Below are 15,700 nucleotides of genomic sequence, written 5' to 3' on the forward strand. Positions count from 1 at the left end.
ATTAGCATCAATATCATCTGTATCTAGGTTTTTACCTCAAGCTTTTTAATAATTGTACTCGCCCAAACGACCATTGACCTTTGAGGGGTTTGACCAGTGTCTTTTAAATGAAAAGTTGGCAACCCTACTTACAGATAGAGAAATATTAAGAAGATATATAAAAGCATTTATAATAATAATTAAGATATTATAGAACAGGAATTAAGATTATTGAATTATAAAAATATATTATATCTAAAACAACTATGCTAAAAAAAATCATAAAATTAATTAAAATTGTTAAACATTTCAAGAATATATTATGTAACAACTTATGACTAAAAATAAATAAAAAATTTTTAATTATGAAAGAAGTTTAGAATAATTATGTTTTATTCATAGGTACCTACATTTTGTATAATTAAATTAAAATTAAAAAAAAATTTTTTATTTTGGTAGTGAAATATGATACTAATAAGTTTAATTATTAGTTGGTATCATTAATGTAATTTATTGTTTGTTTAACAGTTTTTAGAGGAGCTAAACATTTTGTTTAATACGTCTCAGTCATCTGGATCAGTAAGAATAACAATGAAATTATGTAAGCTACTCAATATTTAATAATACAGTGAAATCTCTTTTTATAGAAAATCAATATGTAATTTAAAACTGTAATAGTGTATGAGTGGTGTACTCTACAGAACAATGATTTTAAACTGGTTGTTACAACAGGTATTTTTATAATAATCAAAAATAATAAAAATATAGTATAACAAATTTTTAAAAAAATATATAAATAAATTAACTTAAACGTCTGGGTAATGAAGTACAATTTTACTTAGTTAATTTTGTATAAATAATTAAATAATGACCCCCCCCTCCCACACACACACCCCGCATAAAAATAAGCGAAGAGAAGATTGTAAAATTATTCATAGCTAAGACATGTGCCATGAAAAGTGCAGTATGCTGTATTTAAGAAAAGTTGAAACTCAGTGTTATTAAGTATAATATGTATAAGTTTTGTATTGTCTGATTTTCAGTTTAAAAATGTTTGACGGAGAGAAGGTGTCTATAAATTGAGATTTCACTGTGTTTAGATTTATGTTCATTTAAAAATTTGACATGTTTGCATATCTAGTATTATTGAATAAAGGACCAAAGGATCAAAAACTTAAAATTGAAGTTCCTAAGGAAAAAGTTTGTTTGATCAGGGCTACATTCAAAAACAAAAAATTAAGTACTAGAGTAAGTGTTGAATTTGTTGTAAAACTAGACATTAGTTATTAAATAAAACTGTAATACCATTTTTGTGTATAGATAACTGCCGATGAAGTGAGTTCATTTCAAGAAGAGTATTGTACATTGTTGAAAAATTCGTTAAGTAGTTTGAAAAAGACTAAAAAATTAAAGAAAAAAGTCATGTCTTAAAGTGTACATTGTTTGTAATATTTCAACTATTTTTTCAAACATAATGTATTTATGACCTGTACACAGTTAATGTTTTTTTTATTAAAATAAGATTTTACAATATAGTTTTTTTTATTTTAATCAAAAATTTACATATTTAAGTACCTATGTAATAATAATAATTTTCAAAATTTTATAAGAAAAAAATATGCCTAAATATTTAATCAGCAAGTACAATCTTATAAGTTATAATATTAATCATAAATAATGCAGCAAAATAAACAATATATATTTTATATTAAAGATTGAAGTTAGCAGATAAAACTAATAGTTCGACAAATAAAACAAATTAGTGATGTGATATTAAGTTTACCATGACTAAACATTTTATTCAATTGAAAATATTATAGACAATAAATATGTTTAAATATTGGTATTTAATTGTTTAGTAAAAATAATTGTCAGCTGTTTTTTAATGGAACATACTACCTTAATTGTATTAATTATATATTAACTCAAAATGTTACAAGTAGAGGTTAACTTGGAATTTATTGTTATTGCCTAAAAATATTTTTTCAAAAATTAAAATAAGTAAAAAAATTTGGAATTACAATATTTTAGTACTTATACCCTAATCTTTGTAATTACATTTTTTTTAAAAATGTTTTGTTTTTAATTTAATGAAATATATGTATTTTTATATGTTAGATAATTTCAGTACATATTTTTTTTTTAAATAATATTAATTTTTTTATTTGATAATTTATTTTTGAATTATAAAATATTAATGTTAATTTTAAATTAAAATTAATTATTAAAAAGAAATATAAAAGTATAAAACAGAAAAAAGTTTTCCAACAACTTGGTTTATTGTAATTTATAATGATATCCTAATATACTTGTTCAAAATGAGATCAGTACCAGGTGACTAAGTTTTGTACATGAACTGCATAATACATGGTGGACTACTGGACTTAATGATAGTTGACTCGGTGATGATTACAAATAAGTGTTGTCTAGCTCCCTACCTGATGAAGAAAACTGGACATATCTCGAAAAGTGTATAATTAGCATCAAAAGTTACCTCACAATAAGTTAATAGTGTATCATTGATACATACACTGAACAATATATATCTTTGATGAAATTATAAAAATACAAATAGTTTGGCACTCCCTGTTACCCAAGACCATTTCTTCAATACTTGGGGTCCATATCCAAATGAATCCATTTGAGATTCATAATCAATATCCATTCATGATATCCTTTGAGAAAATGTATATTTAAATCTTTCATGAGTCGTGACTTGGGTTGTAAACTAATCAATTTCTAATAGGTACCTAATTGAAGTTTGGTTTATTTGACAAATAATACACAGCATTTAAATAAAGTATGTTTTTTTACTTTCATACACATCAGTTAAGAGTCAGTTAAGAGTATACTATAATATTATTTTCTTAAATTTAAAACCACTTTGAACTTTTTGAAAAGCCAACAATATTTCGATTCTTTAACTTGTCCATCTATTGAAGAAAATGTTTTTCAATTTATAAATAAAGATGAATTATCAATATATGAGGATCTAATTAATTATAACTAATAATTTAATAATTTAATAAATGTTATTTATGTTTATTATTTCTTTTTCAATAAAAAATATTTTTTATTTTATGCCTGGAATTATAAAATAGTATAATATAAAGCATTATTCTTTTTTTCATAATTATTAATTGTAATATCATTTAATTTTAAAGTAATAATTTTTTTTTCTAATTAAAAATGAAACTATTTTATTGTAATGTTTTAAAGGCAGTTGAGTTTTTTTACAATTTATTGATGTCTAAAAACGAGTTTCATATACTTAAATATTTAATCAAAACAAAATTCCCAGAAATAATTAGAACTATGTATGTATATTGTGTATATATTACCTAAATAATATAATATTTAAAAATAAATCTTTTATGTTACATTTTTAGATTTTAATACTAAAAATTGCAGCCAATTCTATTAAATAAAAATTCAAATAATTCCACAAATTTTAAAATTATATGATGTTTCCGAATAGTTTGGACGACTAATATTTAGAAAAAAAACTTAGTGCAATTTATAAGATATTTTTAATATTAAATCAAAGGCGCTATGTTTTATTATACTTTACTGTAATATTGGTAGATATCAGAATTTATTTTTTTGTACAATCCAAATTATTTGAATATTTTTAATAGGTAGTTTTAACACTTTATAGTCCACCTATCGGTAATATTAACCGATAAACGTTGCAAAAATTACCTCTGGAACCATATTAAATTTTTCCGAAGAAATTGTTTTTTATTTATTAGATATGTTTTGGCCGTTTTGGCATAAATATGAAATTAGCTAGGCAAAATGATGAAATAAACCACAAATATACACTATAAGTATTTTTTTTTTTTAAGAAAACCTTACCTACCTATCTATTTATTATTAAAATTAAATTATTAAGAGGATGTCAGCGCACTATTTGTTTTCTCTCTCTGGCCCACGCGTAACATAGACAAAACGCATTTACGTAGAATCATTTTTTCTATGATTTTAAGTAATCTTAGAATAAAAACACCTATTACAAAAAAAGATAGAGAATAATATTTTTGAGGGAATGACATATCGATTTGTTAAAATATGGTCTTAAAACAAATTTAAACATCGTTTAAATTTATAATATTATTTTGTTTATTTTGAAAGTCAAACAACAATAAAATATAAAATAGGTATGTCATTCCTTCAAAAATATTATAATCTATCTTTTTTGTAATGGGTAATTTTACTCTAAGATTACTAAAAAATATAGAAAAAAATGATTCTGCGTAAATGCGTTTTGTCTATGTTGCGCATGGGCTAGAGAGAGAAAACAAATAGTGCGCTGACATCCTCTTAAGTTACATCTCAGTAAGTTATTCTAATGAAAATTGACGTATTTAATTATTAGTCTTGTGTTCCTAATTCGGCTCTATCCAAATGCATTGTCACACTATAGTTGACTTTTTATACAGTATAGGTACTCTCGGTAACTTGAAGTTCACGAGGGGAAAAAAATTGACTTGCTAAAAATTTCGAGTTATCAAAAAATGTATTATTTTTAAAAAAAGTTTAAATTATATTAATGGTTTACATTAAAGAAATAATAAAATATACATGCCTACATATTGTTTTTAAATAATTGGTCCAAAGGTTATTGTTTATTTTTATTTAAAACATTGTTCCCTAATTTCTATTCTATATTTTCTAAATAATCGAGTGGTTTAAATAAAGCTCCCATACTTTCATTGGTTTCAATATATTTACGTAATTTTTCTAATTTTTAGCAAATGTCGCTATTTTACTTGTGATGGTACAAGGTTCTATTTGCGGGTAGTCGACTTCTATTTTATTATTGTCCAATATATTGGAGACGATATCGCTTTATACGTATATAGTACTACATGTATTTAGTTCTAAATTTGGATAAAAAAATTCGAAATATCGTAATCTTGTTTAATTAATTTTCGAGTTAACAAGATTATTTTAACATTAGGTGTTATTGTTATTTGAAGGGGAATTTTATTTATTCGAGATATTGAGCATTTCGAATTATCAAGGTTCGAGTTATCGAGAGTGGACTGTATTTTATTTTAACCTACCTACTACAATATGTACACCGTAAGTATTATATAATATAGGTAACTATAGGCATCATTATCATAAATATTTATACTCGTTTGTTTTATCGAGAATTATTTATAGTGAATACAATCGATAGTAAACGTGTCAAACAACCTAAATTAGATTGTATTGGACGTCTATCGGTTACAGCGCACATTTTAAGGTCGATGTTTTTCAAACTATTGTATAAACCTACCTACGCATAATAATATTTAACAATATGCTAATATTATTAAGTAGACATTCAAAGAAAATATTATATAGATATGATTTGGATCCTCGACAGCTAGTTATAAAATATTTATATTTTAATTTGTTTCTGTAGGTACAAATAATCGTTTAATGTCTAAACTGGTATTTATAAACAAGTATTGGATGGTTTTTTGTATATCTACCTATATAGGTAATATTTTAACTTGGTACCGTGTGTGGTATGTTTGTTAATTTTTATAGTTTGTTTTTTTTTTTTTATCACCTATTATCTTCATGAATAGATACATACAAAACGCTTTGGTGGTTTATTTTGGAGTTTGAGTTTATTGTAAAGTATGACTTAAATTTATAGAGTAACAGTTTAGAGTGTCTAGATAGCCCGACAAGTTTAGATTAAGCCAATTAAGGGGGGAGGGGCGGTCCCGGGACCCATCTCTATCAACGAAATATTTTTCGAAAACTTATTACGTTAAAAAAATACAATTGTTTCATTAGTAGGTAAATTATAAAATAAAAATATTTTTTAACTATTAGTTTATAATAAATATTAAATTAACTGGTACCTACTCTGATGTTTGATAATACTTTGATAAAGTTTATAAACTAAAACTAGAGTTCTGAATTTGCTGTGAATTCAAGTGAAGTAGATTATTTGATGATAGTACTCGTACCTATTGTATATTATAATCTATTAAAATAGTTTTACAAAAAAACATTGCGATATGTATTTTCAAATATTTTAATAAAATATAGATTGTATTTTCCTTGCCAGTAGTCAATTGTTGGGCCAGAAGAGCATTTCCTTATTAGTTGACCCGAATAAAAAATAAATACAAATGCAATTATATCAGTGAAATTATAAGTTAAAAATTAAAACAATATTTTGCAATTTTAATGAAACTACAACAATTTCCAAAAGAGAAAGCAAGAAAAAATACAAGTTATCGATCTTTAAAAACCATTACAGCATGGTCTTATTTATTTATTTACATTACATACCTATAGGACGTAGGTACCTACAATATTTATAACATTATATAATTCTGATTTATTAGTGTTGTAATTTTTTTTTGTATGGTAGGTATACAAAATTACATAATAATAATGTTATAATAAATAATCGTAAAAACTAAAAATGCAATTTTTTTTGAATTTTGAATTGAAAGTTGAAAGAACTCCACAAAGTATACTTATTGCCTAGATCTCAAATAATCAAATCTAGTTTGATCACACAGGAATAATTTCTTTAAAAATTATAATTTACAAAATTTACAATGTAATAATTTTATCCACAGTTATAGTTTGTTAATTTTTTAGAACTATAAAAACGGAATGAATCCTAACTAAATTAATTTAAATTTTATAGTGGGTCATACGAACTTTTTATGGTGATTCCTGAGCCTACTTCTGGCGCCACTATTTTATTACTATACATTTGTCGGAATGTACAGAGCGCTATGCAATTGGCCGTTGTACATATTTTTATGAAAGATTTCTGGTCCGTTTGTTATTTTATAGATTTTCATACATATTTTGTAAGATCAACATTATGAAAGTACAAAAATTAAATTTGTTTAACGCAGATATTTGTTCTAGAAATACGATAGATAATACAAGTACACATACGCAGAACCGTTTATTAAGTATTTTTTCCTCTACACTTGTCGGCTATCGCCAGCTGCGATTGCAGATTGGCCTAACTGTATATAAATAATGAATGAATAATGATGGGCACAAAGGTAACTATATAAAATTGAGATACATATAAGTTATATATCTCTATACAAGTATCTACATATGTCTACTCAAAAAAGTATTAATTTTTGTATAAGATTTAAGTAAATATTAACAGTTAGATAATGTTGGCAATAATATAGTAATAATATTCGTAGAAACTTAATCTGAACTACAATACAAGTATTTTAAACAGTAGTTGTAAATAATAATAAGCGTGTAAATGCTGCAGATAAATAGATAGATTATAATTCTAGTAAAAATAAAAAATTAATATTAAATTATTATGTAAGTATCTAATGTAAAATAGATGTTGATGCTTGTGAATTCAATTTTATTATTAAAATGAAATATTTACTAGTGTTATCAAATATTTTAGGAGTATAAATATATTAGGTAACCTATGTTTTTGTGCAAATTTCTATTCTTCCATCTATCTTTTAAGTAGTATTTAGTTTTTTTTTTAGTTTTTAAAAAAAAAATGTGTAATAACTTCCCCCGAAAATATATAGGTATCATTATTTAAAAACTAAAAGTGACGAGAACATGAATTTTTATTACTTTAATAAATGATTATTAATCTTCAATTCCACATAAATATAGATAGTATAATAGAAACCTACTAAGATATTAATTTTTTGTATAGACACTTGAAATTTAAATATTAGCTAATATGTTTATAGAATATGTAAGTAGGTACTTCAACCTTTATACACTTAAACTGGTAATATTTGAATTTATTTCGTACCTATTTATTTGTATAGGATGATAGACACCCCCTAAAGTACTCTTATTTAAAATAATGTTATTAATGTTTACATTTTATATTAAGTATTAATTACCTAATCTTTAAACTTTAAATATTTCTTTATATAAAATCATAAAATAAATTATTATTACAATTTTTTTTAAGTTTAATATTATAGTTATAATATAACTCTAAATGAAACTCTAAATCTAATGTCATGGTATTATTATTTTAACGGGTGTGTAGTTAGGCTTAGGATTTCTAATATTTAATGCTTAATATAAGAATTTACATCACTATGTTATAATTATTTAAAAAGTACATAAGTACATTAGTAACGACTTAATTATTAGTAAAAATTTTATGTTTTTAAATTTAAATAGGTTCTTCGCGTTTCCTTTAAAAGTAAAGTATGTACGGACTATTTTTGACACTATTAAATCGTTTTTAAATTCCTAAATAATGTTTTGACTGTTGACTGTTGAGTATGATACAAATTCATTAATGTTAGAAAAAAATGATTTATGACTCTACTCTTTTATATAATAAGATAATAGTTATAAAAACTATTTTTATTTCATTAAGTAGGTATTAAAATTTAAAAATACTTAAAATCAAAATATTTATTAAATTAATAATTTTGATGAGTAATGCCTATTAATAGTTTAATATAATTGCTGGATCTAAATTAATTTTGTAATACGATTATAGACTATATTTTTTATATCATTGGTTAATTTTCATTATGATGACTCTATTTTCGTTTAATTTGTATAATCAATAAGTATAACTATTAAATATTTAAAAATGAATAATCATCTGAAGGACTAATTATTATTGGAAAATTATAATTTATTAAGCTACCTACCTATTATCGTACATTTTAAGCTCACTAATATCACCATAAATCAATTATATTTGAACACTGTTATAAATAGTCTGTTTATTATGACTAATATGCATAAAACGCAGATGTATTAGTGCATTTATACGTAGATATTAAAAGTTCATTTAGTTAAAATTAGTAACTCGACCTATATGAAGTGATAAATATTTTTCATCTCGTATTTTTTTTTCAATTGTATCAAATGATCTACACAATAATTATTTAGATTTATATTATATTTAATTATAATTATCGTTACAGTAAAATTTAATATGTATATTATATTATACACTACTGAGTCATTCAGATAAAATATTATATTATAAGTATAATAATATGTATGTCTATTAATTTAAAGACTATTACATCGTTTATTGAATGTATAATATTATTAATACATGAACATTTCACGATGTGATGTAAACGTATTGTAACCATCTATTAGGCGTGTAGTTCTTAAATTCTAGTTTATACGAATTATCTCAGTTTTTATAAAATTATCGTTATTTTGATCCACATCACGCGACGTTTCAATTCAAATATTTACTTAATTTTTTATTGGTACCTATCTATACTTACTGCACTGAATACCACTCTTATTATCAACGTAAGTAAAAGTACTGCTTTATTAATTTATTGTTATTTACCAACTATAATCTACTTGTAAAAACGTTGAATGATTTTCGAATAAAATGCGTGTACGTTTGATTTATAGTTATCTATAAATTATAGTAAAATTCAGCAGTAGCTATGATTTTTCTTTCAGATCTCATACCACATCGGTAAGTGTTGGTAGGCACCTACGTATTGATCGTTTGTTATCGATTATAAACGCAGAAATTATATTATTTAAACATGTTTAATATTTAATCGATAATTATAAGAACTATAAATAAACTTTAAAATGCAATAAAAATGTGATTTTTTCAACGAAATACAGTTCAAAACCTCGTCGTAAAATTGATCAAGGAGATACGTATATAATAACGTGTTTCACAGGTACGAATGTACGATTTATTTTTATTTAAGAAGAATAAATAACTAATAAAATGTAATCTTTTAAAATATTATGAGTGTCTATTGCTCGTCTAACACTTCAACCACATTGATAAAATATAAACCTAGCTATCATATTATGTTATTGTTTGCAAAAGTTTCAGTAAGTTGTAAAGATACTTAGAGAACAATTTTGCACGAGTGTCTCAATTTTCAATGTTGATCGTTTTCATATTTTAAATATTTGTGATTAAAATTACATTAGATTTTAATCTTCTTCGTAGTTTTAAATGCACGCGTTTTAGAATCTGAGTTGTCACAAACATAAAGTATTTCATACCAGTCGTTTTTTAGAGAGTTGAGAGAAATAGCAGATATAGAATTTACTGAATATTTATTTCGTATAAAATTTATTTATATTTATCTACGCAATAAGTTGAAGATTATGGTTGGATATTAATAATTATAATGACTATTAATAATAATTTTAATTTCTAAATAATATAGACAAACTATTGAGTTTAAATTGTTCGTTTTAGCATTACATGTTAATTGTATTTAGCTGTGGTACACCTACCTATGATGTTTATATTGATTTATGTTATTCTAAAATTTATATTTCATAGATGCCTACTTATAATCTCTAGACTTTGATAATTAATTAGGTAAATTGCAATTTAAGTGGTTATAATTTTGAACATACTTTACGTATACCTATTATGTATTCTGGACATTTAAATTTAGTTTGATGCTTTTCATTTGGCTGGTTTGCCTTGTCCTTGTTCCATATAATATACCAAACCTCGTCCATGACCATCTTCATTTGAAATCTTTCGTAGTTTCGTACGACGTTTACATATCATAATAATATTTATTTTACGAACGTACTGTGACATAGTGTTGTATAAGCGTAGTAACAATAACTATACACGTTCGGTAATTGAACATTGGTTAATATATTCGTTAATATCAGTTTCAGACAAATGCGAATTGACTTCCAGGTCGACCAATAAATTCATTTCGTATTCGTCAAAATACGTATATAAAATACAGGATGGCAGATGTCGAGGTGAAGTCAAGTATTTTGACTTTGGTGTCATTCTGGATCTTGGGTCTATGCAATAACTTTGGATACGTTGTGATGTTGAGTAGCGCTCATGACATTTTAAAATCCAATTCCGCCACGTCGGGAAACAACGAAGTAAGTATAAAGTATTATGTAAAATATTATAAATAATCAGCTTTTTTTGTTCTGAGAAATGAATGTAAATTAATGTTAAATTAAATTGTTCTAGTGTTTTTAACCTAATATGATTATAGTCATTAAATTATTATTAACTTGCTTCTTGATCACAAAACTAGAGATTAAAAACGGGGAAACTTTGAATTTGAGATAGATTTCTATTGATGTTTTAAGTAGGTGTTTATTATCAAAACAAATTAAATAGTCGAAAAATATACATTTAAAGCTTATAAATGTAATAGATTGGTAGCGTATAATTACTATAAAATAAAATTAATAACCATAATACTCTAAACAAAAGTTTAGTACGGACTCAATATCCATATCGACTCTAATTTATATTTACAATTGAATAGGTATAGGTACTCACATGATTATGTTTAAGTCTAATAGCATTTACAAAATTATGAGTCTATGGGCTACGTCTCTGTTTATAATTCCACATAAAATGTTTTTTTTGAGTGGGGGGAGGGGGGAACGTGATGTTTTTGTATCTTGAATATTAAATAAGTTGCAATACATTATCACTAAGATACTACAATATAAACGTTTTGAGTTATGTATTATTAATATGTTTACATTTTTAAATTTAATTTAAATTTTAAGATTTTTTTTAAAAGTAGGTATTTAGCTGCGGAGCAAAAAATAAATTGTTAAGTTTTTTTTAAATTTGTACATATTTATTATATGCTTAGATATAATTATAGAAATCAATATAATTTTTGAAATACAGTTTATATTTTTATGGATATATTAATTAATAACATAATAAAAAAATATTTAACTTATTATATTTGATTTTATAGACAGCCAGCCTTAACCCCACTCTAGAATATAAAAGAGAGTGTAATCATTTGTCGACCGGCGTTATACTTTTGGCCGATATAATACCAGGATTATTAATCAAGACTTTCTCACCATTTTTTGCGTTATATATCAAGTGAGTATTATCTTTTTTTGAGTAATTGGACCACACAATTATTCTATTATTGTCACTGATTTCTTAATGTTTAGATGAATGGATAGTAAATAGTAATAAACTATTTCGTTTTTTATAAATAATTAAATAATAAATAAAACAAAATGGTTATTGATGACATATTCATATATGATATATATATTATACATGATAGAAAATCAAAAATGTGATTTAAATTATTTGTTTTGACTTAATTTGACTTAGTTAAAAAATGACATTTACTTACCCAGTTTTTCTAATATATTTATTTAATCAAAAATATTATTTTTACAGCCGGAGACTATCGTTGTGTATATCACTGACAATCGCTAGTTTTATAACTGTAGCAAGAGCGAATACTGAACTAGTTGCTGCCGCCGGCGTAGCACTTACATCCATGGCTTCGGGTTTAGGAGAATCAACACTTTTATCTTACATGATTAACTATGAACGGTATGAATATAAAATATTTTTATAACTTTAATATTATAAGTAAGTCAGCATAGAATAACCTTATCGACGACCACCATATACAGTTTTCAAAAAAAATTGATTTTTTTTACATAGTTGTAAGTTTGTAACTCAAAAATAAATCAATGCTCATAGGTATTTAACATTTTCACCAAATATTGAAATTGGCGTTACTATCTATAACTGGTTAAATTTTCAAAATAATCTGGCTTCTTGAGTCATATGTAGACATCTAAAACACTTGAAAGTTTAATACAAGGCTTCTTTTAAGTTGTTCTTGTTATAGTTAGAAAAAAATCATATTCGTCACATTTTTTTTTTAAGTGTTTAAAGATTAAATTTTTACGAAATATGTCATAATCGCGAAAATTTGCAAGTAATTTAGTAGTTGAAAATTCATACAATTTTTACTATTAAAATCTCAGGTTAAAAATTCAACACAAAGTTTTTCACAAGTTTTCTTTAAAATAGTTATAGAGAAAATTTGAGCGTCATCATAAGAAAAAAATTTATGAGCGTCTAAATTTAAAACTTTTACGAAATCGCTTAACGTTATAACGATAAAGATTTTAAATATTTGTTATTATTCAAAAAATGTAAGTCGTAAATACTTGAAAATTTAACACAAAGTTCTTCATGAATTATTCTTATTATGGTTCAAAAATTAAAAAAAAGCAAACATAGGCACATTTTTTTATTAGTGTTTGAAGTTAAAATATTGACAAAAATTCGTCAAAATCATGAATATTTGCAAATTATTTTGTAGTTAAAAATGTATAAAAAAAGTAGCTAAGAAATGAAAATATTACACACGATTTTTCTTTAGTTTAGTTTACAATAATTATAGTAAAAAGTTAGCGTTAGCCGATCAAAAAAAATTTATCTTATGTTTAAATTTTTAAAAAAATTAAAAATTCAATCAATGTAAATTAACGAAGTTCGCGAGTAGATCTATATCAAATAATTTAAAATTTTTGTTATAAGTTGCTAAAATTTACTAGTCGTAGAAACTTGAAACGTACGCCGGTTGTTTTATCGGCTTTTTCTGTACAACATTTAGTTTTGGGGTATTCAGGTCATTAAAACATAAATCAATTTTTTCACTATCCAGTGGAAAATATATCTTAGGCTGACAAAGTCATCTCCGTTCAGAATCGTTTTACGTATACAATGATTCCTATTATTGCATTTAAGTTTAACACATCCATTATTGTGACCTACTCTATCTGTAGTATATGAGATCTACTCGATACCTACTATATAGCAAAGCGTTACTCAATTGGCCACCTTTTTTTAAAATGAGAACTCCCTTTTTTACTGTAAATTATTTAGTGGATAATGTTTTGAAAACATTTTCGTACCTAATAGTAATAAGTAATTAAAAATAAAATAATTAATTTTTTAATTAATAAAATGTTTGTATTTTACATTAAGAATAATAGCCATTAAAAATGATTTTATAAGAATATAATATCAATGTAATACTGGGTCTAGTGTTTATTTTACTAGAACCATTTTTAAAAATTATAAATATTGATAGGTGAATGTTAATTATAAATATTTTCAAATCACCATAGCTCTCAAATCTTCTAGCTTATTATAATTAATATTATGGACATAGTTTAAATAACTCAAAAATTTCTCATTCAAAATTTGATTTTAATACGTCAATATTTTTAGAAAAAGTACTCGCTTAAAAATGTACAGAAAAAAAAGACGGGTTCTCGTTTGAAAAATATAAATTTATATCTATTTTTACTGGACACTCTTTAAGTAGCGCATAAAACTTTAAATATATTTGAAAATTTTAAAAATTAAATTTTTAATAACTGTTGTATTGATGAAAAAAGGGATGAGCATGTGAATCAACCGGTGAAGAAAAAAGGACAAAAATTATGTCATTTTTTTTTTTAAAAAACTTTTATACGACGATTATTGTTGAATTTTATGACAAAAATATTTTATTAAATTACAGAAGTGTAATTACATCTTGGTCGTCTGGAACGGGCGCTGCTGGTATATTAGGAGCGTTAACGTATGCCGGATTGACTGGCGTTTTTCATTTATCTCCGTCCATGACAATGTACTTAATGCTTTCGGTGCCATTTTTAATGGCCGTATCGTAAGTATTTATTTAGTTTTAGTTCATTATTTTTTTATTTTAAACACGTCAATAAATTTTTAAATAATGTATTAAAATAAATGTAAGAAATTCAGTCGAAATTAATTGTCTATCACAGATCGTAGACACTCATAATGGATCTTTTGATAATTATTTACATTTAATTTTAATTATAGCGCAATAAATTACTGTTTATATAATACCTATTTGAAATACATTTCTAATCATTGCAGTTTTTTTTTAATATTTCTTTTTGTATTTACTCTGAGAGCGATAAAAAAATAATTTTTGATTGGAATCATTTGATTCTATATATTTAAAATTGTATTACTCGTATTTTAAAAATAATTAATTTTTTTAAGGTTCTGGGTATTATTAGAACACCCGAAAAAAGATCAAATTTCACCGATGCCTAGCGATTGTCCAGATTTCAGTACAAACAGTCAGAGTTTATCGAATAAAATATCATACATACCATCATTGTTGAAATTTATGATTCCTTTAGGGTTAGTTTACTTCTTTGAGTATCTGATCAATCAGGGATTAGTAAGTTTTCTACATGATATACGCTATATTTGGTTCTTAACTCATGTTATACGTATTAATAGACTTGATTGTTTTTAGTTTGAGTTGGTTTATTTTGAAAAGATATGGTTGACACATTCAGAACAATATAGATGGTACCAAGTCATATACCAGTTGGGCGTTTTCATTTCTAGAACTTCAGTGAACATATTTCCGATAGAAAAAATTTGGATCTTGACAATATTACAGGTATCATTATATCGTGTAAATTTAGGGTTGATGACATAATAGTTAAGGTAGGCTATAAATTCAAGGATAATAAAAAAAATGATCAAAGTATACATTGTAATTTTTAACACACTTTTTTAAAACATATTATTAGTAGTTTTAAAGTTTTAAACTGAATACAATTTTTAAACTTAATACACGTTAATGAGTATTAATTTATTAATAATTAAACCTTCAAGTTTAAGCTCTATTGCGTTTACTCGTTAATATTATGCATATTGATTGTAAACGTTATTTAATTAGTGCTGTGTATAAGACAAAAAAGGGATTTTCTAGAGCAGCAAAGTTTTTGGTTGTTTTTTTAATAGATAAATAAATCTTAATAAATTAATTAACTTTTGTGAACGATCAATTCGTTAGGTTTTCCATTTAGTTTAAGATTTAATTATCTCTGAATTGTAATAAAGTTTTAAATAAAAAGTTAAAAATTAATAGCAGTGATAGCA

At 24.2% G+C, this 15,700-nt stretch overlaps 1 protein-coding gene across 6 annotated transcripts in view; it reads left to right on the forward strand.

Moving 5' to 3' along the window:
• LOC114122531 (battenin) overlaps positions 1-15,700 on the forward strand; it is a 53,133-nt gene that overhangs the window by 35,115 nt on the left and 2,318 nt on the right. For 2 of the 6 annotated variants that reach the window (XM_050208077.1, XM_050208074.1), the window contains exons 2-7: positions 10,621-10,848; positions 11,697-11,830; positions 12,143-12,301; positions 14,295-14,441; positions 14,804-14,987; positions 15,066-15,215. In XM_050208077.1, the coding sequence (XP_050064034.1) occupies positions 10,702-10,848; positions 11,697-11,830; positions 12,143-12,301; positions 14,295-14,441; positions 14,804-14,987; positions 15,066-15,215 (921 nt within the window). In that variant the 5' untranslated portion in view covers positions 10,621-10,701. Of the gene's footprint in view, positions 1-6,680; positions 7,023-9,044; positions 9,259-9,338; positions 9,651-10,288; positions 10,313-10,620; positions 10,849-11,696; positions 11,831-12,142; positions 12,302-14,294; positions 14,442-14,803; positions 14,988-15,065; positions 15,216-15,700 lie in introns of those variants that run through there. The other 4 variants (XM_050208076.1, XM_050208072.1, XM_050208073.1 and 1 more) reach the window with 4 other exon arrangements.

The sequence above is a fragment of the Aphis gossypii genome, chromosome X (assembly GCF_020184175.1).
Source record: "Aphis gossypii isolate Hap1 chromosome X, ASM2018417v2, whole genome shotgun sequence".
In the NCBI taxonomy this organism is placed as follows: domain Eukaryota; kingdom Metazoa; phylum Arthropoda; class Insecta; order Hemiptera; family Aphididae; genus Aphis; species Aphis gossypii.